The 23,817-nt window shown below is 52.5% G+C and overlaps 1 protein-coding gene across 1 annotated transcript; it reads left to right on the forward strand.

Annotated features, from left to right (window-relative positions):
- Positions 1 to 4,177: 4,177 nt before the first annotated feature.
- On the forward strand, positions 4,178 to 23,655 carry Irf8 (interferon regulatory factor 8). Its single transcript, XM_021220404.1, has 9 exons — positions 4,178 to 4,223; positions 7,519 to 7,693; positions 11,416 to 11,599; positions 13,314 to 13,402; positions 14,900 to 15,005; positions 16,016 to 16,063; positions 21,178 to 21,558; positions 22,379 to 22,494; positions 23,039 to 23,655. Exons 2-9 carry the CDS (start codon positions 7,520 to 7,522, stop codon positions 23,213 to 23,215), a joined length of 1,275 nt encoding a protein of 424 aa, XP_021076063.1. The 5' UTR covers positions 4,178 to 4,223; position 7,519; the 3' UTR covers positions 23,216 to 23,655.
- The last annotated feature ends 162 nt before the right edge of the window (positions 23,656 to 23,817 follow it).

Consider the following 23,817-nt stretch of genomic DNA (forward strand, 5'->3'; position numbering starts at 1 on the left):
CTCCCTCCCTCCCTCCCTCCCTCTCCTTACCCTGTCAGTCTTTCCCTCTCTCCTCCTCTTTCAGCTTGCTTGCTGGAGACAAGTCTGTGCACCCAGGGCTTGGTAAGTTAAGCCGACTTAATGCTGATACTCCACTAAGAGGGACCCAACTCAGAGTTGGCATCTGTTTTGTGTCCTCCTCCTCACAAAGATATTTTGAGACCGTTAAGAGCCCCATAGTTGGTCAGCTTTGTGCAAATAATTTCGGGGGCGGGGACAGAAACCCTGAACACTTGCCTGAGCTAGAGAGGGATAACCCATGGATGCACAGAGGCTGCGCTAGAGACAGAAACAATGGCTATGCAGTCTTCATATCCTGGTCTTTGTAGCCAGGGTAACTGGATTAGTACTCTAATAGCCTAAATGCTTGCGAGCCACAGCTGTCTCTGCAGCTGTACTCCGAGGAGGAAGTGTTCAAACACATGCGAAGTGGCTTCTGGGATCCGGTCAGACAGAAGGGCCGCGTAGCACAGGGATTCTTCTTGGGATGGGAGGAATCAACTGGTTATCCTTCTTTCAGGGCCCCGGCTTCGGAACTCAGCGCCCCTGCTTGGGTTAAACACGGCCTCTACCGTGGAGCTGTATCACAGCTCAGTTTGTCATTTGTCTTCTCTTATTGACTCACAGGAATTTTAGAAAGTGTTCTGAGTAGAAGTCCTTTCTTTTTCTTTTTGAGACGGAGGCTCAAGATGTTCCCCAGGCTGAACATTAAACTCCCAGTGCAGGGATCACAAGGTTACCCAGCCCACCTCTGCTTTAGCCAATCCTAGTGCTGGGATCCTAGGTGCTGCCCCGCCCACCTCTGGTTTAGATGCTCTTTCTAGACCACTTGGTGTCTCTCCAGCCTTGGCTCCTCCCACACTCAGAATGCCAATCACACTTTCCAGCCTTGGCTCCTCCCACACTCAGAATGCCAATCACACTTTATTATTTTTATTTATAGTGTGTGTGTGTGTGTGTGTGTGTGTGTGTGCATGTGTGTGTGCACATGCATGTGATGTCAGGGACTGGTACTCCTCATCTGACGTTAACTAGAGCAATGACTCTGGATCATCCAGCTGAACCCAGTACAGTCACGAAACCCTTAGCGCGGTGGCCCCTCAACCTTCCCAATTCTTCGGCCCTTTAACACAGTTCCTCATGTTGTGCTGACCCCGACCATAAAATTATTTTGCTACTACCTCATAACTGTAATTTTGCTACTGACATGAACTGTAATGTAAATATCTGTAATATTTACCGATGTAAATGCAGACGGTCTTAGGCAACTCTGTGAAAGGGGTCCCGACCTACAGGTTGAGAATCGCTGCCTTAGTGGACCAGGGAGGTGGTAGAGAAGAGCCAGGGACATGACTGGACATTTGCTGGCTCTGGAGATGAACGAGCTCACAAGCCAAGGATTTCCCTGGAGGGGAGATGGCCTCTCTGAACACCGATTCTCCTCAGAAGGACCTGCTGACACAGGCGGGTGAGGATGTCTTTGTTCTAGTGGCCATACACAGTTGAGTGGAGAGGAGGCAGGTTCTAGGCTTTAGGTGACAGCAAGGTGTGTGTGTGTGTGTGTGTGTGTGAGAGAGAGAGAGAGAGAGAGAGAGAGAGAGAGAGAGAGAGAGAGAGAGAGAGAGAGAGAGAGAGAGAGAACGGGAATAGGGACAGGGACAGAGAGAGTGAGACAGAGATTTGGTGACAGTACCCCATAGCAAGGACCCCCCCCACAAAAAAAAAAAGCCCGGGTAACAGCAACAGCAGCCTGGTCTCTCTGGGTGGGGGTGTGCTCTCTGGGTGTCTTAGTCAGGGTTTCTGTTCCTGCACAAACATCATGACCAAGAAGCAAGTTGGGGAGGAAAGGGTTGATTCAGCTTACATTTCCATACTGCTGTTCATCACCAAAGGATTCAGGACTGGAACTCAAGCAGGTCAGGAAGCAGGAGCTGATGCAGAGGCCATGGAGGGATGTTCCTTACTGGCTTGCTTTCCCTGGCTTGCTCATTTTGTTTTCTTATAGAACCCAGGACTACCAGCCCAGGGATGACACTGTCCACAATGGGCCCTCCCACCCTTTAATCACTAATTGAGAAAATGCCTTACAGCTGGATCTCATGGTGGCATTTCCTCAAGGGAGGCTCCTTTCTCTGTGATAACTCCAGCTTGTGTCAAGTTGACACAGAGAACCAGCCAGTACACTGGGTGTGGAGGACATGTTCAGTTGCCTCCCCTCAAGATGCTGGGAGAGGGTGACGGACTCTCTAGAACACTTGGGGGCCTCTTCTCCTTAGTTAAGCCCTGCACATGCCTTTTCTCCTATGCCCCGATGTGACCTAGCTCCACCCCCGACAAATGACTTATGCCCAGGAGACTTTGATAGGCAGGATCCTACACTGAATCTCTCCTGAGTGGCTGTTGCTGGTGTGTGGGAAAAGTACACGTGGCTCATAGCTTTCAGCCTCCAAGACCCTGTCAACATACAGCTGTGAGTCAGTGCCCATTGTACGTGGCTTGGGTTCTCTTAGGTCCTGAGTGGAACTATTTCAGACTTCTAGGGAAACAGGAAAAAATTGGACCCCACCCACACCCCGACGTGTATGGCTTCAGGATAGCTGTCAGGCAGGCTGGGCTTGTGTCCTCCTGTGTGTACAGTGACACCTGCTGCTAGGACCAGAAGCTAGGACTGGCTTCCCTAATCTCTCTCTACCTTTAGAGATCTAAGAAGCAGACACACTGGGCGGACATTTGAGATCTGTTCTGTGCCTCTGACATTTGTAAGTAGGAAAATCTGCATAAGCTCGTAAGGTGCCTATTTGGGAAATGAAAAGGGTATAAATGCACACAGGAGTCTGTTGTAGTGATCTTCCGAGGGTGTCTGACTACTGGACTCTGCCCTTCACAGCAAACACTTAAAGCACTCCCACATTACTATTAAAGAATTTGAGCTGGACTATGGTGGCACATGCCTTTAATCCCAGCCCTTGGGAGGCAGAGGCTAGCAGATCTCTGTGAATTTGAAGCCAGCCTGGTCTACAGAGTGAGTTCGGGGACAGCCAGGGCTACAGGGAAACCCTGTCTTGTAAAACAAACAAACAAACAAAATCCAATAATAATAGTAATGAAACAAATGAGTTTTGAAAAAATAGTTTTCATTTGAAATTCTTTGGCTCCAGGGAACTCCATTTGGCTCTTGATGTTGGATGGTATTTATCACTGAACTAACACCCGGTAGGTAATCTCATAAGTGCCTTTCAGGTATACCAAAATGGTCATCAGGATAAACCAGAGTTAGAAGGTTCTGTTTGGAAAATCCTTATTTGAATTCGTATTATTTGAAACGTAGCCGTGTACTTGTATTTTAGGGCCAATCAAAAAATTCTTGTCGCGGCTCCAACGTTTTCCTAAATCTTTTAAAAGCCAGACGGGTGAGAGTCCCATAAGTGTGGCCACACGTGTGTAATTGGGCAGCCTGCAACGAAAATCCCTCTCGACCCTCACTTAAGGCTCCCCGCTCCCACTTCCTACTCAGGTTGGGAAACAGGCTCGACTAGGCTCCTGATACCACAGGGGACACAAGGAAACAGATAATGCCAAGCCTTCCTGAGGGCATCCCAGCCCCAGCGCTCGCGACTCCCCTGGTTTCTCAGATTTTCTGCGCAATTTCAGGCGGTCATCCTCCATTCAGGAGGGCGCGCTGCAAGTGGCTGTCACCCAGCACGCAGCTCTTGGACTGGTCTTTGCTCTGAAACTCCAGTCCGAGCAGCTGATACTCAGGGTGCCCCCCTGGACACGTGCCCGGGACAGGGGCGCTCCAAACCTGAAGGACACCCCGAGGATGATCCGTGCATCACCAGCCTCCTTGACCTTAGGCAGACGCCCCAGCCCCCCGGCCATCCTTGGGGCAGCCCCCTCCCCCGCCGCCCCCGGAGTAAAGAGAGAAAAGGACTCCACGGGGCCCGGGACGAGCAGAAGTGATTTCTCGGAAAGAGAGCGCTTCAGAGAAGGCGGACCTGGCAGGCTGCGCTGATTGGGCGGCGCTAGCGCCCCTCCCGCTTCTCAATTAGCTCGTGCGACCGTCGTTCCGCGCGCGGGACCCGCCTTCTCCCCCGCCCCATCTATAAAAGCAGGCGCGCGTGTACGGGGTTCCAGGAGCCCGCGGGCGGTCCGGGAGGCGCGGGCAGCGTGGGAACCGGCGGCAGGTAGGACGCGATGGGTTGGGCGCGGGGGCCAGGGCTGTGGCTCTCCCACCTTCGTCCAAACGGAGTGTACAGTACGTTAGCAGGTGCTTGCTCGGGCTGCTTTCCTTAAAACAGAAAACAAAAAACAACCAAATGAAAAAACACCTCTCCCTTTAAAATCTGCCTGATGGCCAACTTCATGATGAAGAGGAATAGATCTGCCAATCACCGCGCGGCAGCCCCGCTTCTATGCATGAACTATCCAAAGCCTGCGGCTGGGCTCGCCCAGGGACCGACTGGCTTTGATTCTGACTAGTGGCAATCTGATTGCCCAGTGGCGCTGGACTTCTCTGATTGTCCAGTGGCCCAGCTGGCCCCGGAAGAAAAGTCTTCCGTGTGGGTCCCACGCAGCTCCCAGGATCAGATTTGCTGTGAGCTTGGCCCCAGGCTGTAGAGGCAGACATTTTTCCCTGGCGAGAAAGATTACTTACCCACAGCCAGGAAGGGGGCTCAGGGGGTAGAAACTAATAGAAACCAGTCACGAGTGTTCTAGAATCTTAAAATGGTAGATTACTTTTTTGTTTGTTTCTGTTTTGTTTCTGAGACAGGGTATCACTCTGTAGCCCAGGCTCATTCGAATGAGCTCCTGGTTATCCGCCTACCCCTTCTGAGTGTTAGGATTTCAGGCGGAGCTTGGGGGGTGCCAAGGTGTTCAGCAGCTCCCACTTTTTTTCTTTTAAAGCCAAAAGATAAGAGCAGTTTCGTGACAGACAGTTCTAGGTTTGTCCCTTTAAGTTATGGCAGGCTTCTTCATGAAAAAACTGGGACTGAATTCAGTGGCTTGAGGAAGCTTGGGGCCAGAGAGAGACAGGTCTGTGATGGATTTCTGCTCAGTCTGGTCAGACTGCTGCTCAGGGCTGAAGGAAAGGGATTACGGTGTGGTGTGAGCCCTGCCGCCACACACACGGCTGGTGCAGATGCTGACAGCTGTGTTAGGCGAGCCTCTGCCCCCTGCCTTGTGAGAAGCCTGACCTAAGACACTGCTCTGGTTGTAAGTTAGCTGTAGACAGGACTGGGCCCACAGGGAATGCTGCCTCAAAATCAAGAAGAGGAAGCTATAATCATGTGAGCATGTTTATAAACCATTAATTGGCCATAGTTGTAAGAGAGTCAGGCTATGCCTGTCTAGGACCTCAGAGTGGCTTCAAAAGCAATAGAGGAGACTGTCCGGGTCCTGAGAGGCGTTCTTTCATCTGCAGAATGAATGAAAGAAAGCATCCCTTCTGTGCATGCTGCCATTGGGAGGGTGCTGACAGTCTGTGCTGTGCCTGCCCAGGGGATGGCTGTCCCTCCCAGTCTCTCCCCCTTCCCAGTGTAGAAGAGGCTGGGTTAGAGGATTTTAAACCTCTTAGCTTTCATGGTCTGCCATTCACCATTTATTTCAAACATCCCTTTTCTCTGTCACCCACCAAGACAGCTGTCCTTGACAGTTCTGGGGTGTTGGGTACCTGAGGATCCCTGACAAGAAAGTACCGTTCCTGTTCTGGAAAAAGCTTTAGCCATGCCAGGGAACTCTCTTCAGATTTCAGGAGGCTCAGGGACCATGGGGTATGGGGTCAGAAATCCATCTCCAGGGGTTGAGTTGAGGCTTTCAATGGACACATCTTCAGATACTCTGAACCCCCCCATTCCAGCTCCCCATCCCACACTCATCCTTAGAGGCCACACAAGACACTATCAAGCCAGAAGAACCTCTCCTCTCCAGAACAAACTGTTGAAGCCAGCACCCTACTTGGTTTTAGGGGTACCCGATGCCAGTTTAGTTCTCTCCCTAGGTATTCCTTTTTGACCTGTCACTTATGAACTCCATGGTCTTAGAATTCTGGGTTTCTTGAGATAGCCTTTCTTTCCCGCCTTTCTTGTGAGGGTCCTCAGACTTAGGGAGCCAATGGCTTCCCAAGGTGAAGAGCCCTTGCTGAGGTCGGGTTTCCCAGCTGTTTTGCTTGAGAGGCGCCTCAGGTGGCGGAGCACTTTCCTAGCAGGCACAAGCTCTGGGTCCAGTCCTCAGCACAGGGGGGGGGGGGGACAGAGGCAGAAAGATCAGGAGTTCAAGGCCATCTTCATCAACCTAGGGAGTTGGAGATCAGCCTGGGATACAAGACCCTGCCTCAAAAATAAAACTCAAAACCGACTCCGCTTTAGCCCTCACTCCCTTCCAAGCCCACTGGTGGCAGCTAGGGCTGCTGTGTGGCTAAACCAGCCCTGGAGAGACCTTATCTCCCTCCTCTCAGGCTGCTGCCAGCTTTCCTGGCTCCACTGCCACCTGCAAGCAGCCTGGAGTTTCTGAACCTCACGCCTCTTTCCAACAATCCTGATTTTTGTGGGACATCTTGTCTTCTCACTGATGATAACTTCTTTCTTTCCCTGCCCCAAGAGGTCATTTTAGTTGGAAGACTAGAAGTGCTGTGTTCTGGTTTTCAGGGTGGGCGTCTGTCCAACTGCTTTGGGGATTTCCAGGCTGTTCTAGTAAATGCTGGCTACAAGTCCCTGTGTACAAACGCTCTCTCTTCCCCAGGCTGTAGGAAAAGCACACCCGCGAGTGTCCAAATGTGCCATTAAGTGTCTGGGAATGGTTGGCCTGGATATGGAGCCCCTGAGCTGGCTTTGTACTATCCCTTTGTTCTCACTGAGGGCTGATTGTAAGAGGAACTCCCTGTGTTGCTGGAGGAGTCCTCTAGGATACAGGCACTGATTGCGGTACTTTACACACAGCTCCCAGACGGAATCCTTAACACTCTAAGGTTAACTGGCTTCAAGGTCACAGAACTCCAGCTCTAACTCCATCCCAGTGGGAACAGGACCCTATACTCTCTGATATTCCGATTACTATCCTAGCTGGCAAAGGACAACCCTTCAAGTAGCCTTGAGGATGTCCTCTTTCTCAGGTGCTGGGATCAAACTCTGTGAGGAACACCGGTCCCTTGGGCATCAGTAGAGTCATGCCGGTTCTCAGAGCGGCGAGCAGCTCATCGTAGGAGAGGGACTTCTTTCCAGCAGGTGCCCTCAGTGGGTCAGGGGGTCAGGGAAAAGCTGGACCCAGAGCCAGAGCCATGGGTGGGGCACATCTGTGAACAGCCTTTCGGTTTTCATTTGGGTTTAGGGCCACTGGGCACTGCTGAGTCCTCATGGCACTGGCCCAGATGTCTCCCGAGCTGGCACCTTTGTGTGGATCTCTCTGATCTTCCTGTCCGTTCCAGGACTGCTCTGACTCACAGGGATGTATTTGTTATACCGAAAGATTTGTTTTCTTTCCAAGAATGTGTGACCGGAACGGTGGGCGGCGGCTGCGGCAGTGGCTGATCGAACAGATCGATAGCAGCATGTACCCGGGGCTGATCTGGGAAAATGACGAAAAGACCATGTTCCGTATCCCCTGGAAGCACGCCGGCAAGCAGGATTACAACCAGGAGGTGGATGCTTCCATCTTCAAGGTAAAGCCCCCTGTGTACCCATGCAGTGGTTTCTGGTTTCCCTCTGGCTCTGGAGGTATTTAGGGATGTCTCTATGACTAAACATCCCAGTATTTCAAGAGAAACAAAGAGGAGTGTCTGATTCTGGCACGTTCCCTCATGAGGTTGAGAGTGACTTTCCTGCCCTGTTCACTCTTCTTGCCGCGATGTTCTGACACGCTCTGCTCGATGTACTAAGGAAGGCTTCGGTCTTTGCTCTTTTAAAGTGTGACTCCTTCTTGGCATGCGGGGATCAGCTATGAGGGTGGCAGGCTTCTCTGCAACTGCTTCTGGGTCAGGTTCGAGGGACATCCTGAGCTTGTGTTTTAATGTTTCCCCTCTGAGAGGACTGAGTGCTATCACTGAGGGCAAGCCACACAGCTGGTCTGAGAGCCGGCACCCTCTCCTCTCACCCTGGGTGGCAGGTGATGCTCCTGTTTGCATTCTGTTGCCACAGAGAGAAGCGACTTCTCCAGGATCTCATAGCTCCTGTGTGATAGAGCCTGCGGTCAGGACCGGGCGGTCCAAGGTCTTAACCCTTTATAGTATGGAGAACTAGGGTGATTTCTCCTTAAGGACCAGCCCAGCCCGGATCTGTAAGCAGGCTGGGTCAGACATCCCCTGAGGGTTGTTACAGTCCTGTATGAGTGTCCCTAAGGTTTTAGGCACCTACATTCATCTCTGGGAGTTTCAGAGCCTTAGGTCATGACCAGCCCACACTTCTACTTTGTGAACGGCTGCAGCCTCGGTGGTTTGACCCGGAGTCCAGGTTGTAAACCGCTGCCTTTAGTTCTTCTGTAGGTCTGGGGCTGGGGTGGAAGTTTATGAGGCCCACTGAACTCTCAGGACCAGAAGCTGACTCAAGACTGTTTTCACGCGGGGAGCAGGGCCTGCAGAGACCCTGATTACCAAAATGGTCTTGGATGGTGCACTCCTGGGGCACAGTCTTCTCTTCCCAGTGAGAACTCTTAACCAAGCATACAGTGACGAGCATTGACACTAAACTCGGAGGCACAGTGTGCTTGGCTGAAAGGCCATCACAAATCTTCTAGAAAAAAGGGCAGAGTCCTGGACCAGGGGCCTCAGTTATTGCAGGAGACAGCAGGCCTCTCTTCATCCAGTTCCCTGCTTCAGCAAACCAGGAGTCCTGAAATAAAGCCCCAGATTTATGCATCTTATGCAACGTTCTTCACGGCCAGCAAGCCGTTTCAACAGCACCGAGGAGAATGTGCAAGATTCCCGATGTTTCCGTTGGTTACGCAGTCGCTCTGTGTGGCAATCTGAAATGAGACATCAATCTCAGCAGGAATGGCGGGAGATCAACGGGCGGGCGGGCGAGCGGCCGGGAGAAGCGGGGCGGAGAGGGTCTTCTCTGAGCTGTCCTGTGAGGGGCGGGTACCTCCGCATCTTCAGCCAGACTCATCTTGACTGTTGAAGGAACCGTAGGAAGAGGCCTTGGGCAGATAGCGCCATCTTAGGGGCCGTCTGCTTAAGTAAGAAACCCACTTTTCTCAGCTAGCTAAAACCTGTAAGACATGCAGGTGTTAAGGAAAAGTTTTATGCTTGCTTTTCTACCAGGGAAAGGGATCACACCAGAGAGCCCTTGTGCTGTCTACGGGCAGCGTCTTGTGGCCTGCTTCCTGTGTAGACCACAGAGGGAGAATGAAAAAGATACTGAGCTTATCTCAACCAGGCAAGGGCTGAGATTCCTTGGGCCCCGCTCAAGATAGGCCTAACTGTTTATCACTTACTCTGTGTGCAGAGGGTCTTGAAGGATGCAATAGGGGTTAATTTTCACTTTATTTTGAGTTTGGAACTTAAGTAGTTTAGGTTGATCTCAAACTTGCTATGTAGCTGAGAATGACCTTGACCCTCTGATCCTCCTGCCTCTCTGTCTCCTGCGTGTTCGGATTACTGGTGTGGGCTACCATACCTGGTTTATATGGTGCTGAGGATTGAACCCAAGGCTCTTGCATGCTGGACAAGTCCTCCTTATCAACCGAGCTACACTCCCAGTATTAACTTTTAAAACGCGGTACAACACAATGTCAGCAGAGAAGAACTTCAAGCAGTGGGTACCTCTGTGGGTCCCAGGACAACTCACTCAGTAGCTTCAGCCCCGAGAGACCATGCAGCTGAGATAGCCCTGCCAAGATGGTTTCTGGCCAGATGTGGCAAGGCTCAGGGTAGACCTGTGCTGGTACCCAGTGCTGTCTCTGGATGCTCCCTGACCATGGAGTCTGATTTGATACCTGGGGTCTCCAGGCTTTCTTCCCCAGAATGGAGGGATAAACTGAGATCTCATCGTTCTGTCACGTGCCTGCTGACCCAGACACTGCTGAGATATCTGTGCTTCCTTGGGTGCCATTGGAGTGTGGGGCTCACCCAGTGATCTAGGAGATGTGGTTCTTTACTTGCGTGGCACATATTCTGGGCTGCCACATCCAGGGAGAGGTACTACTGGGGAATGCCTTGCTATGTAGGGCAGCCTTCACTGTCTCAGTGGCAAAGAGGCAGAGGTTTCCATGAAACCCAGCCCCGAAGTCGCTGTTCCAGTCTGCTTTGGAGTTCACAACGGCCCACAAGTCAGTGTGTGGCCAGCAGTGGCCATTGACAATAAAGGCCAGAATTGGAAACTGTCTACTTAAAAAAAAAAAAAATTCTAAAAGTGGGTTTGCAGCTATGTCAGAGAGGAAGTGACCACTCAGGCTCGGGGGTAGGAATGTTCCTCCAGCTTCTTGCTGAGCAGAGATACAGGATTTGGCATCAACAGTGCAGAGAGCATTATTGGCCTTGAACATAAGTGTCTCCCGTAGGTGCGCATTTGCACGTGTGTGTGCATTTGGAGGCCAGAGGTCTATCACTGTCCACAGTCGAAGATCTCACTGAGCCTGGAGCTCAGGGATTAGGGCTAGGTTGGCTGCCAGCGAACCCTGGGGATCTTGTTATTGTGTCCCCAGGGCTGGGGTCACAGGCACACATACCCATCTTTTCCTGTGGGTGCTGGGGGTTTGAACCTGGGCCTTCATGTTTACACAGCAAGCACCTGTATTAAGTAGGCCTCTGCTTTGAATTTCTGGTCTTTGCTTAAAGCATAAGTTTTGGATGGGTCAGAAAAACGAAATTAAGGAAAAAAAAAAAAAAAGAGGCACGTAACAGGGAAAACAGTTAGCTGCATCCTAAAGGGCTGGAATCATGCAAAAAATGCCAAAACAGATTTTCTATTAAGAGGAGAGACTGGTGGACACATATGTGTTCCTTTTCATGCCGGGGGCGTTATGTGAAAAAGCAGAAAGTCTTTGACGGTGCTGGTGAAGCCATCCACGTTTTCCTCTTCGGGCTTCATGACCTGAGACACCCCCACTCCTGCACACTGCTCCCTCCCCCACACTTCCCCTCCAGGCCCTTCAAGCCAGAGGTCTTTGCCAAAGCTGCATCCTAGGGTGTGGGGAGCCTGGGTTCAAATTCCAGCTTTGCTGAGTGTTTTTTTTTTTTTTTTTTGGGGGGGGGGAACCTTACCCAGCTCTTGTCTGTTGAGATACAGTGGTCTTCCTGAAGTCCAATTGGGTGCTGACCTTGGACAAGGGTTGATGGCCAGGAAAGGCTCTGGGGAAGGGGGCGGGCGGTATGCAGCCGGCCTTCGAGTTGAACTCTGTGGTTTGTGTCCCTCTGTGTTTACTGAGAGTTTCTCTCTCTTTCTTCAGGCCTGGGCAGTTTTTAAAGGGAAGTTTAAAGAGGGCGACAAAGCTGAACCAGCCACGTGGAAGACGAGGTTACGCTGTGCTCTGAACAAGAGCCCAGATTTTGAAGAAGTGACTGACCGGTCCCAGCTGGACATTTCCGAGCCATATAAAGTTTACCGAATTGTCCCCGAGGAAGAACAAAAATGTAACTATCTGTTGGGGCCAGGAAGCCCTCTAGGGACCTCCTTTACCTCCCCCACGCCACCCTGGTCTCCACAGGGCCAGAGCAGACATGCCACTCACAGGGTTTGGGTGCTTGGTTTTAGCCAACCAGAGCTGTTCTCTCTTGTGTAAGCAGACACAGAGAGCTGCTCTGCTGACCTCACACGCCATGTGCTGTCAAGTGGCAGCTTCCTGCAGAGGGAGTGGGTGGTGGACTCTGGGTCATGGCAGCTCAGAGCCGGAAGCTGGAGGGAGCGCCCCCCCCCCCCAGCTCAGTGTGAACTACCCCATATGGATGGGTTTGAGGCTCTGCTGACATCTGTGATTCAGAATTCCCTTCTGCTTCTCGGCAGTCTGCAGAGGAGGCTAGGGGAGGAGTGGGCAAGGCAGGGATGGGCAGTAAGGTCCAGCGAAAAGTTCTCCAGCTAGACAGGCCAGCAGCGGGGACATCACCGATGGTTTCGATGGCTTCGGGTGTCACTGCTGGAGAGGATCACGCCATTCCCGAGGTTTCTTCCAGCAGTAAGGTCCTAAAAGCATCTGTAAAGGAATGAACGCACACTGGCCTTCCCCAGCAGAGCCTCGTGGCTCCCAGGGCCCGGTCCGTTCTGTACTGCTTCCGGGAGGCCCAAGAGCCCCACTTCCCGGGTTTGTTTGTCTTCGCAGTGATTTGAAGCAATAGGGAAGTTTCTTTCAGAGCCCTGCTCCCCCAGGATCAGCCAGGCTTGACCTGATAGATGACCCTGACTTGTTTATAGCGTAGGTGGAGCCCCATCACCTGCAGGGTTGGGGGTGGAGAGGCAGAGGAACATAGCATTTGCATGGCATTTGTCTTGGTATACTGTACTGTGAACTTGAGTGGTTTGCCTGCCTCTCTGGGTAGGTGGGTGGGTGGGTGGGTGGGGCTCTCAACCTCTGCTTGCCCAGCCATGATTCTAGGTGAGTTTCTCCATCTGGATGAAGCAATGGGGAGAGATCATACAGGTTCCTGGGAGTGGGGAGCCTGGCGGGGGTTGGGGGGCGGAGGGGTTGTTGTTGCCATTGTGTCTCATGGAGATTAACCTCACAAGGCAAATGTCTGACCAGAGAAGAGGTACAAAGTGGGTCAGAACCCATCTGAACCAGGATACCGTCCAATGAAAGCATTGGCCCCCTGGGAGGCAGGCAGAGGCTGTAAAATGGCATGTGTGTGACTTCCCCATGTGGCACGTACACACACACCAACACACACACACACACACATGCACACACACACACACACACACACACACACATGCATATAAAAGGACAAAAAGATTTTTTGCTACCTGGCACTCCCTGCCTTCCAGGAAATCTCTGGGTGTTTGAAAACACCCAGCCTAGCAAACTTACCTTCAGTATATGGGCCATAAATGCCTGGTATAAAATGCACCCGATGGGGTTCAGATAGAAGGAAGAAGCCAAAGTCTGGCCCTTGTCCTTTACAAGTCCGTGTTTACAACCCCTCCACCACCCACCACTTCTCCCTTTTTGACTTGGCGGATCAGATGACCCGGCCATGAGAAGCAACGGCTGAGCCTTTCCCAAACCTTCCAGCAGCTGCTGGTCAAAACCAGTGAGGACGCTCACCACCCCGGTTTCCTTAATTCAGCATTTTAAGAAAAGGTTGCAGCGCGCTTGGCTGCCCTGGGTCATGGTGTCTGTCCCCTTTCCCATAGGCAAGCTGGGCGTGGCACCTGCCGGCTGCATGAGCGAAGTCCCCGAGATGGAGTGTGGCCGCTCCGAGATCGAGGAGCTGATCAAGGAGGTGAGTGTGTGTGTGTGTGTGGGGGGGTCTCAGGCATCTTCCAGGGAGGATGGGGCATCGCTTCTAACCCTCGGAGGCACCGAGAGCCTCGGGCTCTCCAGGGAAGTGACACTCCTATCTGAAGGGGCAGAGTGAGGGGTACCCCAGCTACCAACCCAGGCCAGCCTCCCTTTACTGGTCAGGCCCTGCCCACTCAAGCATAGTTAAACACATTGAATAGCAGCTTTGAAGGTCTCCATGGAGTCTTAACCTTGTTTCTTAGCTGGGCTTCATATGGCTGTCTCCATCGCTTCTGGTCATCCTGTTGGCCTTCATGGTAACTAGATGGCTTGCTTTTCAATACACAGTTTTTATTCCTGAGTGTGCTATAGGATTGGATGACTGAGGCCCATAGGATCCACTAATGGTGGTGGGGACCAGCCCGTGGCTCAGCACTCACCTAGTGTATACGACAGTTCCCAGCAGCGTACACAAAACACACATCTTAGAATAATCCCCCGTCACATGCATGGCCGGCAGCCTGGAACTGAAGGCACAGTGGGCTCCGTTTAAGTTAAACAGATGGCTTTTTGTGGGTCTGTTTTTAGCCTTTATATTGTGTCTGTACAAAATGGGGTTTCCATAGCTGAAACAACCCTTTAAGCTTATGTAAGCAAGATGAGGTCTCTTTAGACGGCAGGTGGCCCAGACCCTGTCACCTCAGCTACTCAGGAGGCGGAGGCAGGAGGGGTTAAGGTCTGCTTGAGCTGCAGAATGAATTCATGGTAGAAAACTTCACGAGACCCTGCCTTGAAGTCAAAAGGGGACAAAGGCTGGGGACCTCCGTGGTAGAGCTCTTACCTCGAGTGCACAAAGTCCCAGTTTCCATCCCTAGCTCAGTGACATCATAAAAATAAAACCAAGAGTGTTGTTAGCCCCAGCACATCAGCTGTGTGGTCTTCTTTGGAGCACTGCAGCCGGTCAGCACCACTAGCCCCAAGCTGCCCAGCTCTGCGGCACATGGCCGCTGCGATGTTCTGGGTGGTCTTGGTTCTGCATCTCCCCCACCCCCACCTTGTCTTGTTTTCAGTATAAGCCTTTACTGCCAACTTGCCTGAGCCAGTAGATGGTTGTGATGTCACACCAGGGTCACAAGTGAAGGAGGTTTCCTAATTGGACCCATCTACCACTGAAGGCTCAAGAGCCCCGTGGCTCTCTGAGTGAGATTCTCAGCACGGTAGACTTGGCTCGGTGTCACCCCAGAGGGTTGCCCCAGAACTGGGTCATGTCGCCCAGTGTCTGAAGGCCAGTGAACTCTTTCGTAGCCAAGGCTAGTCAGGATGCCAGCCCAGTGGGTTTATAGCCTAGGGTCTGATGAATTGTAAAGGGAAGCTCTGCTTCTATCCCATGAGATAAAAGTTGTGGATTTAGTTGCGTGTCTGATATTGGGTTTTACAAACATGGTGTCTGGGGAGGGCTGTGCTGGTGACCCGGGATTCAACTGCTCTCTTCTGTCAGCCTTCTGTGGATGAATACATGGGTATGACCAAGAGGAGCCCATCCCCGCCAGAGGCCTGCAGGAGCCAGATCCTCCCTGACTGGTGGGTCCAGCAGCCCAGTGCAGGTGAGTATGGGTGTCGGACAATCATTAGGCTCTTTATGTTATGGTAGGAGGTGCTTGCCACTGTTAGGGTCCATGTCCTGTGGAAGGCTCCTGAGTCACAGCCGTGGACCGAGACAGCCAAGCTGCAGCCTCTCAGGCAGGCACAAGGGTCTTGGTTGACAATAGGGAGTCATGCATGGTCAGTCTCTTCCTGTAGTCCCCGGAAGCTGAGAGCAGTCTGCCAACATCCCCAAGCCTCAAGGGAGGCCACAGCTCTCAGCCACCTGTCTCTTCCTGGTTCACCATCAGGGTAGCCCCAGAGCCAGAGAGAGCCAGGGCATTAGGAGCAGGCGCTCAGTCAGGAATAGACGGTAGCTTGGAACCACTTTGGGCAGTTTTCATGTCTTGGTGGTGCCTCTTGTTTACTCATCCATAAAATGGGCCACCAGGACCTGCCTGGTGGGATCCACAAGCTAAATAAAGGATTCACCCCTTTGATAGTATTTGGGAGGTACACCCAGGCTGTAGATTCTTAGAGGGTCATTCACCTGGGCCCCTACCTTAGTGTGTGAGCAACTCTTATGGCTCATAGACATCTCGGTTTCTTCTTTCACCTCTCTCCTGCTAAGACAGGAACTGCTGGGAGGTCTCAGCTGGCCTTGCAGGACTGTGAGGTTTCCAGGCTGTGGGTGTTAGTGTCCTGCAAGGGGTCCTTACTCTGCAGGGGTGTGCCTTTGGCAAAACTGCCTGGGACCCCAGCTTCCTTGTGAGACAAATTCCCAACCATTGTGTATGATCCGGTGACAGGTCCTTGGGGTATCAAGGAAGCTTAGCACAAGGGCAGGAACCCATAGTGCAGAGGAAGTCCCCTCCACCGTGGTGGGTTTCTGTGTGTCACGTAGAGTGAGGTCTGCCCACCAGCCCTGATATCAACAACGTCAGCGTCCCATCTATGGCTCAGGGACACTTGGGTCCTCCCTGCTCGCAGCACCAGCCCAGCAGGGCATAACCTTTCTTTTCTCTGCTTACAGGCCTGCCACTGGTGACCGGATATGCCGCCTATGACACACACCATTCAGGTACCAGGGTACTCTGGGCGGGCATGGCACAGGCTCTGCTTGAAAATAGCCCCATGACGTGGGTGGGGTCACGAGGTCCCACAGACAAGTGTGGTCTAGGGGTAGGCTCCGGAGACTGAACCTTCTTTCTTGTTCTGTGTGGTTTGGGAGCAGTTATAGTCAGCCAAGAGTGTTTTCAGGGACAGCTCTGCACCAGGGAATGTAGGTTGCTGGACTGCCTTGGCCTTGCGTGGAGGGATCTGACCTCTTGGGGCATCAAGTTCATCATGTGTGAAATGCTGTGAGAATCTGTGTGCTGTACTATTACTAACACTGTGGTCTAGTAGGGACACAGCTGGTCAGTGTCTCCTGGGCAGGGTCCGTCACCTCCTCTCACTTCCAACTCCGTAGCGAGAGTCCTAGAGGTGGTTGTACTGGTGCTGATGGTGCTGAGGCTGGTGCGGATGTTGGTGGTGCTGATGGTGCTGATGGTGTTGATGCAGATGATACTGATGGTGCTGAATGGCTATGATACTGCAGATGGTGTTGATGCTGGTGTGGATGCTGATGCTGATGGTGTGGTTGCATCACTGCTGTCTGTAGAAGTTGGACCTGGTTCTTCCTCCCAGCCCCATGCTCCCAGACTCAAAATATATTTACAGATACCTTGGCCATATAGGTAGGCTCTTCTCTGACTGAATCATAACCTAAAGCAACCCATTTATTCTAATCCACATTCTGCCATGTGGCTGGTTATCTGTGCTCAGGGACCATGTGTCCCTCTCATCACATCCCCCCGGGAGAATCTCCCAAGCCTCGCCCTATACCAGAATTCTTTCTGTCCCAGATGTCCCTCTTCCTATTTCCTGCCTAAGCCATAGGCCATCAGATTGACTGTTTACAGGAACAATGTCCATACAGACATACGAAGTTCTCTCTACAGCTGCCTTAATGAGTGAGACGATTCTTCCTCCTGGAGCCCTGTAGATGAAGAGCGAGCCTTCATCTGAATTCTCCCCTTCCTCCCTCCCCCTCCCTGCCCACCTCTGTCTTCTGGCTGTCTCCTCTGTGGTCTGTGTTATTTTGTCTCTCTGTTGTGTGTGACTGATGTCTGTCTGTTCCTGACGAAGTGATTTGCTCTGTATTTATGGAACAGCACAATAAATGCAGTATGGGAAAGGACTAAGGAATTATTTTTCTATAGAGATCTGGAGTTTTTTTTGTTTTTGTTTTTTTTTTTTTCAAGGGAAGACGTTACTTTAGTGACTGGGGCTGACTGAGAATAGCACTCGGAGCTGCAGACATGTTGTTGATTTATATCCTCGTGTGGCTTCCAACTCTTATGGGATATTTGTTTTGTTTAAGGTTGCTTTTAACCTATTGGCTGTTTTCAGCGAACGATTACCATAGTGTACACACACACACACACACACACACACACACACACACACACACACACACACCTCTGGTCATAGGCACAGAAGAGTACATAATTTAAGATTTAAGCTATGCATTTAACTTGCGTTTTAAAATCTGATTTCACTGGGAAGCTGAGGCAGCGTAAGGTTGGTTACACGGGTCTCTCAAAGGCAGGTTAAACAGGCAGAGAACACAGTATGGAAACAGAGCAAGGACATAATTTTGAATGGTCTCAAGGCAGATCATTAACCTGGTTGCAGAGCCTGGCAAAAGTTCAGTTTCTGAAGGCAAGAGGTGTTTCTGGAAAAAAAAGCTATTCCCACAGGTGACTTTTCTGATGGTAAGGTAGTGGTGCTGGCGGTGATGTCGCTGTTGCTGATGGTGATGATGGTGGTGGTGGTGATGTTGAGGATCCTGATGGTGGTGGCGTTCATGGTACTGATGGTGACAACGCCGGCAACCATGGTCATGGTGCTGGTAGTGATGGCTGGTGTTCGTAGTGTGACTTTGGGTGCCCAAGTCAAGGGTGACACTCTCGCAGGCTCTTTTCTCCTCCCCATGCCGTCAGCCTCCTCTAGCTTACAGAGATAGGTCGTTTTCCATTTCACAGGCCCTGGGTAGTGTGGCTGATGGGCCTCAGAGTGGGGATCTGCCATCCTCACTGCTGCTCGCTGTGAGACAGGTGGCATCTCTGTGCTGTCTATGAGAGCCAGTGTTCTGCCTGGTTTCAGGGCGGGCTCGGTGGGGCTCAGGGGGAAGCCCTGGGAGCCGTCACGGAGGTAGAGGCAGGTGCTCACCAAGTAAGAAAAGCACAAATAAACCATCCCCCTCTCTCTAGTGCCAGACTCTCCGTGTGTTGGGGTCCTTTTAGATCTGGCTGCAGATGGCAAGATTAGCTTATACAGCGTCCGCAGGCGTTTGCCTCCTCGCCCGCCCTCAAGGCTCCCATAACCCACTCAGGAGGCTCGGGGTCACAGGCTGACTGAGCCTTTGGCCTTGTCAGCACCGGGCTGTGGCCCTGAGCGTCTGCTGACCAATGCATTCTGGGGCCACGCTGGCTGGGCACAGACCTGGGGCCTTCTGAGTGAGAGGTAAAGTCAGGCTGTGGGGAGGAAGTGCCCTTGAGCCTTGCACAGCTGCCTCAGCACAAGCGAGGGAAGCGAGGTGTCCTTAGCCATGGCTGGGAGCAGGCGCCTGAGCTCTTCTTTCAGAACCCAGGCCACAGGCTGCCCCTGTCTCTGTAGATAAGCTGCAGCCTGGCTTCCTGATTGCAGAGATGACCTGGGGTGAAATGGGTGAGGCAGGAGGACCAAAGGGAGTAAGGGAGACCATGGCACTGTGCAGAGCCTTGACCCTGAGGGCTATCCCATGGTACCTCCCTGTGGTAACCAGCGTTGTAAGTCTTAAGACCAGGCTAGGATAGACTTCCTATTTATCAGAGAAACCCAGACGGCTGGCTTTTAAATTTTATTTATTTATTTATTTATTTATTTATTTATTTATGGAACAGTCTTGAGAGATGTGTAGCCCGAGATGGCCATGAAATCACAATCCTCCTGCCTCAGCCTCGAGTGCTTCGGCATGAGGCACCCCTCTCTGTATTTGCCACCCACCCCAAGTCTCTCTCAGTGCTGCTCTGCTGTCAGACATCCCAAGGCTGCCAGTTTGTTCCCAAGCCTGTGTGCATCCAAGGAATGGATCAAACAGTGAGGCTTTTTTGGTGTGTCAGCACTTCAGGGTGAGGTGAAGCCAGCCTGCTGTGGGGAGCAAGGCCAGGCTCCCCCAGCAAACAGCTGGACTGGCAGGGCTTGCCTCTTCACCTCTTCAGCCTGCAGAATGGCTGCGGTGACCAGCAATGCACCACAGAGGCCAGATGTGTGGATGCGCCCAATCCCTGCAGACCAGGGGTTGCCGTGTGTAGTACCAGGGGTCTCATCTGTAGACCATATTTTGTCCTGTTTCCCTGGCTCATGTGGTCTCACAAGAGACCCCCCACAAAACTGGGGCTCTTGCCATCTCTACCTTGCTGACGAAAAGCGGGCACAGAGAGGTGGAGCCACTTGCCTCAAGTCACACAGCTGTGAGGAAGCAGTGCTAGAATTCAGTACGGAAGGTGATGCAGATGGTGATGGTGCTGATGGTGCGGTGATGCTGATGATGCTGATAGCATAGATGATAGCAGTGCAGATCCCGACTTCATGATTTTAACGGTGGGCCTGGGAGCGAATGTGGGGTGAGCTGCTGGTTGGTGTCACCCACACAGGCCTGCCCAGGCAGTGCTGCAGCTGGTGACCGCACAGCCTTAGGACACCACGGGTTTGGGGAGCTATCAACTTGTGTGGCTCCAGAGAGAAGCCTGGACTGGCCTGAGGTGGTGAGGTGAAGCTTAGGATGCACAAGGCTGCTGACGGTGGAGAATTCAGTTTATGGCAGTTACAAAGCTTCTCCATCGCCCCGCTGGTAGCTCTGGACTGCTGGTGTCCCAGCTTTCCTCCCTGAGCCCCGCCTCCACGCTGGCTGTCAGTCAGGGGCCACTGGGCCCTCTGCCTTGTGTTTTTCTTGTCTTTCCACTTTGTAACCTTATCTGGAATCCTGTTGTTCTTGCCTGCAAGAGGACAACAGTGCCGCCTGTTAGACAGGAAGCCAGAGGCCAAAGAAAAGGAAAGTCAAAGAAAGCCAAATACAGGGTTGGCAAGTTTCCAGTCTCACGGCTCAAGTTCAAAGTCCCCACCCCCACCCCCAAAAGATCGTTGGAATTATTATGGTCGGTTGGTGCCAGACTGAAGCTTTTCTCTCTTTTTAAACATTTTTATTGATAGATGTTTATGTTTTGGCGCTGAGGATGAAGCCCAGGACTTGGAGTGCGTGAGGGAGCGCTTCCCCTCAACCTGCACCCCAGCTCCTGAGGTGACAGAGAGAAGGGATGGCTAGGATGTAGCCCTAGGGTCACAGCTCCCGCCTGTGCTGCTCATGGGTGGAGAGAGCACTTCTAGGCCTTTCTGGAGGACAGGCTGTGTGCAGGATTGTACAGAGGTTTTCAATCTGAGTCCAGGGAATCCCAGGTCACAGTGTTTGTGATAATGTTGATACCTTCACAGGTGGGTGCTTCTTCCCATTTCTAATGGGGGCCACCGAGTGCAGGGTGACCTGGGAACCAGAGTCATGGGCAGCTCCTGAGAAATTACATTGGCAATGCTCGTATGTCTTGAACTTGGTGCAGTTCCTAGATTTCTAGATCTCTCTCTCTCTCTCTCTCTCTCTCTCTCTCTCTCTCTCTCTCTCTCTCTCTGCGCATGTGCATGCACATGTGCACATGTATGCCTGAAATGCATGAATGCATGTTCACACCTGTGCCCACGTGTGTGCGGATGCATGTGTATATGAATACGTGTTCATATGTGTGTAGGTTCATGTGTATGTGAATGCATGTTCACTCGTATGTAGACGTGGAGGCCAGAGGCGAGGCTCAGGTATCATATCTTGGGCATTGCCTGTCTTAATTTTTGAGACAGAGTCTCCCGCTGGCTTGGATCTGACCAAGTAGGTGAGACTGGCTGACCAGCCAGCCTTCCGGGTTGGCCTTTCTCTGCCTCTCAGGGGCGGGGATTACCAGCCAACAGCACTTGGAAGGAGGGATAGACTCTGAGCCTTTGTGGGGAGGCACTGGGGCTCCCCATCTTCTAAGCCTGAGGGCCCTGTGCTCTTGGCCCCCACAGCCTTCTCCCAGATGGTGATCAGCTTCTACTACGGGGGCAAGCTGGTGGGCCAGGCCACCACCACCTGCCTTGAGGGCTGCCGTCTCTCTCTGAGCCAGCCGGGGCTGCCTAAGCTGTATGGGCCAGATGGCCTGGAGCCCGTGTGCTTCCCGACGGCCGACACCATCCCCAGTGAGCGGCAGAGGCAGGTGACCCGGAAGCTGTTTGGGCACCTGGAACGTGGCGTGCTCCTGCACAGCAACCGCAAGGGCGTGTTCGTGAAGCGGCTGTGCCAGGGCCGCGTGTTCTGCAGCGGCAACGCGGTGGTGTGCAAGGGCAGGCCCAACAAGCTGGAGCGGGACGAGGTGGTGCAGGTCTTTGACACCAACCAATTCATCAGAGGTCAGTACCAAGTCACCTCACCACCGCTCTGCCTTATAGGTCACACCCACCTCCTTCCTTGTGCCTCCTGTATCATGGACCATGTGTACTCTCGCATGGCTTTGGCAATGGTGTAGCTGGGGAGACCCTTTGAAGCCTAGCCTGCCGGTGCTCCCTGAGCAGCCTGGGGAACCTTCTCCTCACTTCCCCCTGGGTATAAGGACAGCAGAGTTGGAGCCTTTCCTTTTGGAGCTGACAAAGCTGATGGTTATTCCTAGCCTGGGAACAGCTTAGAAATGCAGACTCCAGCCGGGCGTGGTGGCGCATGCCTTTAATCCCAGCACTCAGGAGGCAGGGGCAGGCGGATTTCTGAGTTCGAGGCCAGCCTGGTCTACAGAGTGAGTTCCAGGACAGCCAGGTCTACACAGAGAAACCCTGTCTTGAAAAGCAAAAAAAAAAAAAAAAAAAAAAAATGCAGACTCCGGGGCCTCAGCCTGCCCAGGCTCAGCTCCTTTACCTTGGCAGGGTCCCTAGGGGATGTGGCATGATTTAGTGGGCAGGAGGATCATGGAGAGAGAGTTCCAGGCCAGCCTGCACTGCACAGTGAGATCCTGTCTCCCTCAAACAAATCCAGACCAAACGTTCCCTAAAACGCCTAGCAGTATTTGGGAGTGACAAATCCCACGGGTCCTTGGTTGGCTTCTAGCTAAGCAGCCTCGAGTCCTAGGCCACTTTCCTTGACTGTTGGGGGAATCTGTGACTTCCTTCCAAGTTCTGCACCCCAGCCCTGGCCCCTGGCTACACACAGCTCAGCGGTTCACTGGTGTCTGTGTTCTTCCAGAGCTCCAGCAGTTCTACGCCACCCAGAGCCGCCTACCTGACAGCAGGGTGGTCCTCTGCTTCGGGGAGGAGTTTCCGGACACGGCGCCCTTGCGTTCCAAACTCATTCTGGTGCAGGTGAGAGCCAGCAGTGGTGTCTGTCTGGTGCCCAGGAATCCTAGCCCTCATTTACATGGCTGCCACTTTATCCCAGGGTGAGAAGAGACAGCAAGGGCTGGGGGCTCCACCTGAGCGACCCGGGCAGAGGTCGGGGAGTAGACCATACGTGGCTCTTGTCACCTCTGCGATGGCTTCCCACGTTGGGACTCTTCATCTGTGTTTCCTTCTTCCCCTCTCGGCTCTCTCTTACTTTCTCTCCCTCTGTTCTCCTGCTCCTTCCTCTTCAGAAAATTTCTGCTTGTCCAGTGGCCCTAAGATCTAAGTGACAGATCTCGGTCTGTCTGACTATGGTCTGAGCGGTGGCACTCCAGTAGCTATGATGGTGACAGTCTGAGCATCAGCCAGCCCGGTTGGAGCAGGTCTGGGAGAACACTCTTAGCCATGCGCAGGAACGCTGCCTACCTGTCTCCTTCTTGTCTCGAAGGGGATCGGAGGACCTGTGGCGGAGGATGGCCCCATTTCCCCTCCACCTCTCTTCTGACTTTGCACACGGCCCTTGCAGGTAGAGCAGCTGTATGCCAGGCAGCTGGTGGAGGAAGCAAGCAAGAGCTGTGGTGCTGGCTCCCTGATGCCAGCTCTGGAGGAGCCCCAGCCGGATCAGGCTTTCCGCATGTTTCCAGATATCTGTACCTCACACCAGAGACCCTTTTTCAGAGAAAATCAACAGATCACCGTCTAAGGCTCAGTTCGGGAACCCCACCTCGCCTGAGCTCAAGCTTCAAGATTCTGTGACTAAGAGACGTCTGAAAGGATGTGGACCCCTCTGACTGGGGTGGGCGGGTGTCCTCCAAGGGCGCTCCTGAAGCCCACTGATGGATGCTCTCCTGATCAGGCAGGTGTCACAAGCTTGCAGGGGCTGAGGCCACAACCTGTGATTAAAGCATTCCTTTCCTGCGTTTTCCCCTTCACCATTAATGGCTGGCCTTCTTTCTGCATGCTGAGGTCTTTGTCACTGTGACGGTTCAAATCACCTGGTGGCAGCAGACCCGCCTTCGTCCCTCTGTGGCTGAAGGTAGAGATTTATGAGTTTCTCTGCTTGAGTGGAGAAGAAGAGACTTTAATATTCAGGTGTTTTTCTTTTTTTTTTTTTGTTTTGGGCCAGAACTCTGAAAAGAATAAGTTGAATATATATACAGAATATATATATATTCTCTGTGTAGCCCTGGCTGTCCTGGAACTCACTTTGTAGCCCAGGCTAGTCTCAAACTCAGAAATCTGCCTGCCTCTGCCTCCCGAGTGCTGGGATTAAAGGCGTGCGCCACCACTGCCCTGCTCGACAAT

Source organism: Mus pahari, chromosome 20 (assembly GCF_900095145.1).
Source record: "Mus pahari chromosome 20, PAHARI_EIJ_v1.1, whole genome shotgun sequence".
Lineage (NCBI taxonomy): Eukaryota > Metazoa > Chordata > Mammalia > Rodentia > Muridae > Mus > Mus pahari.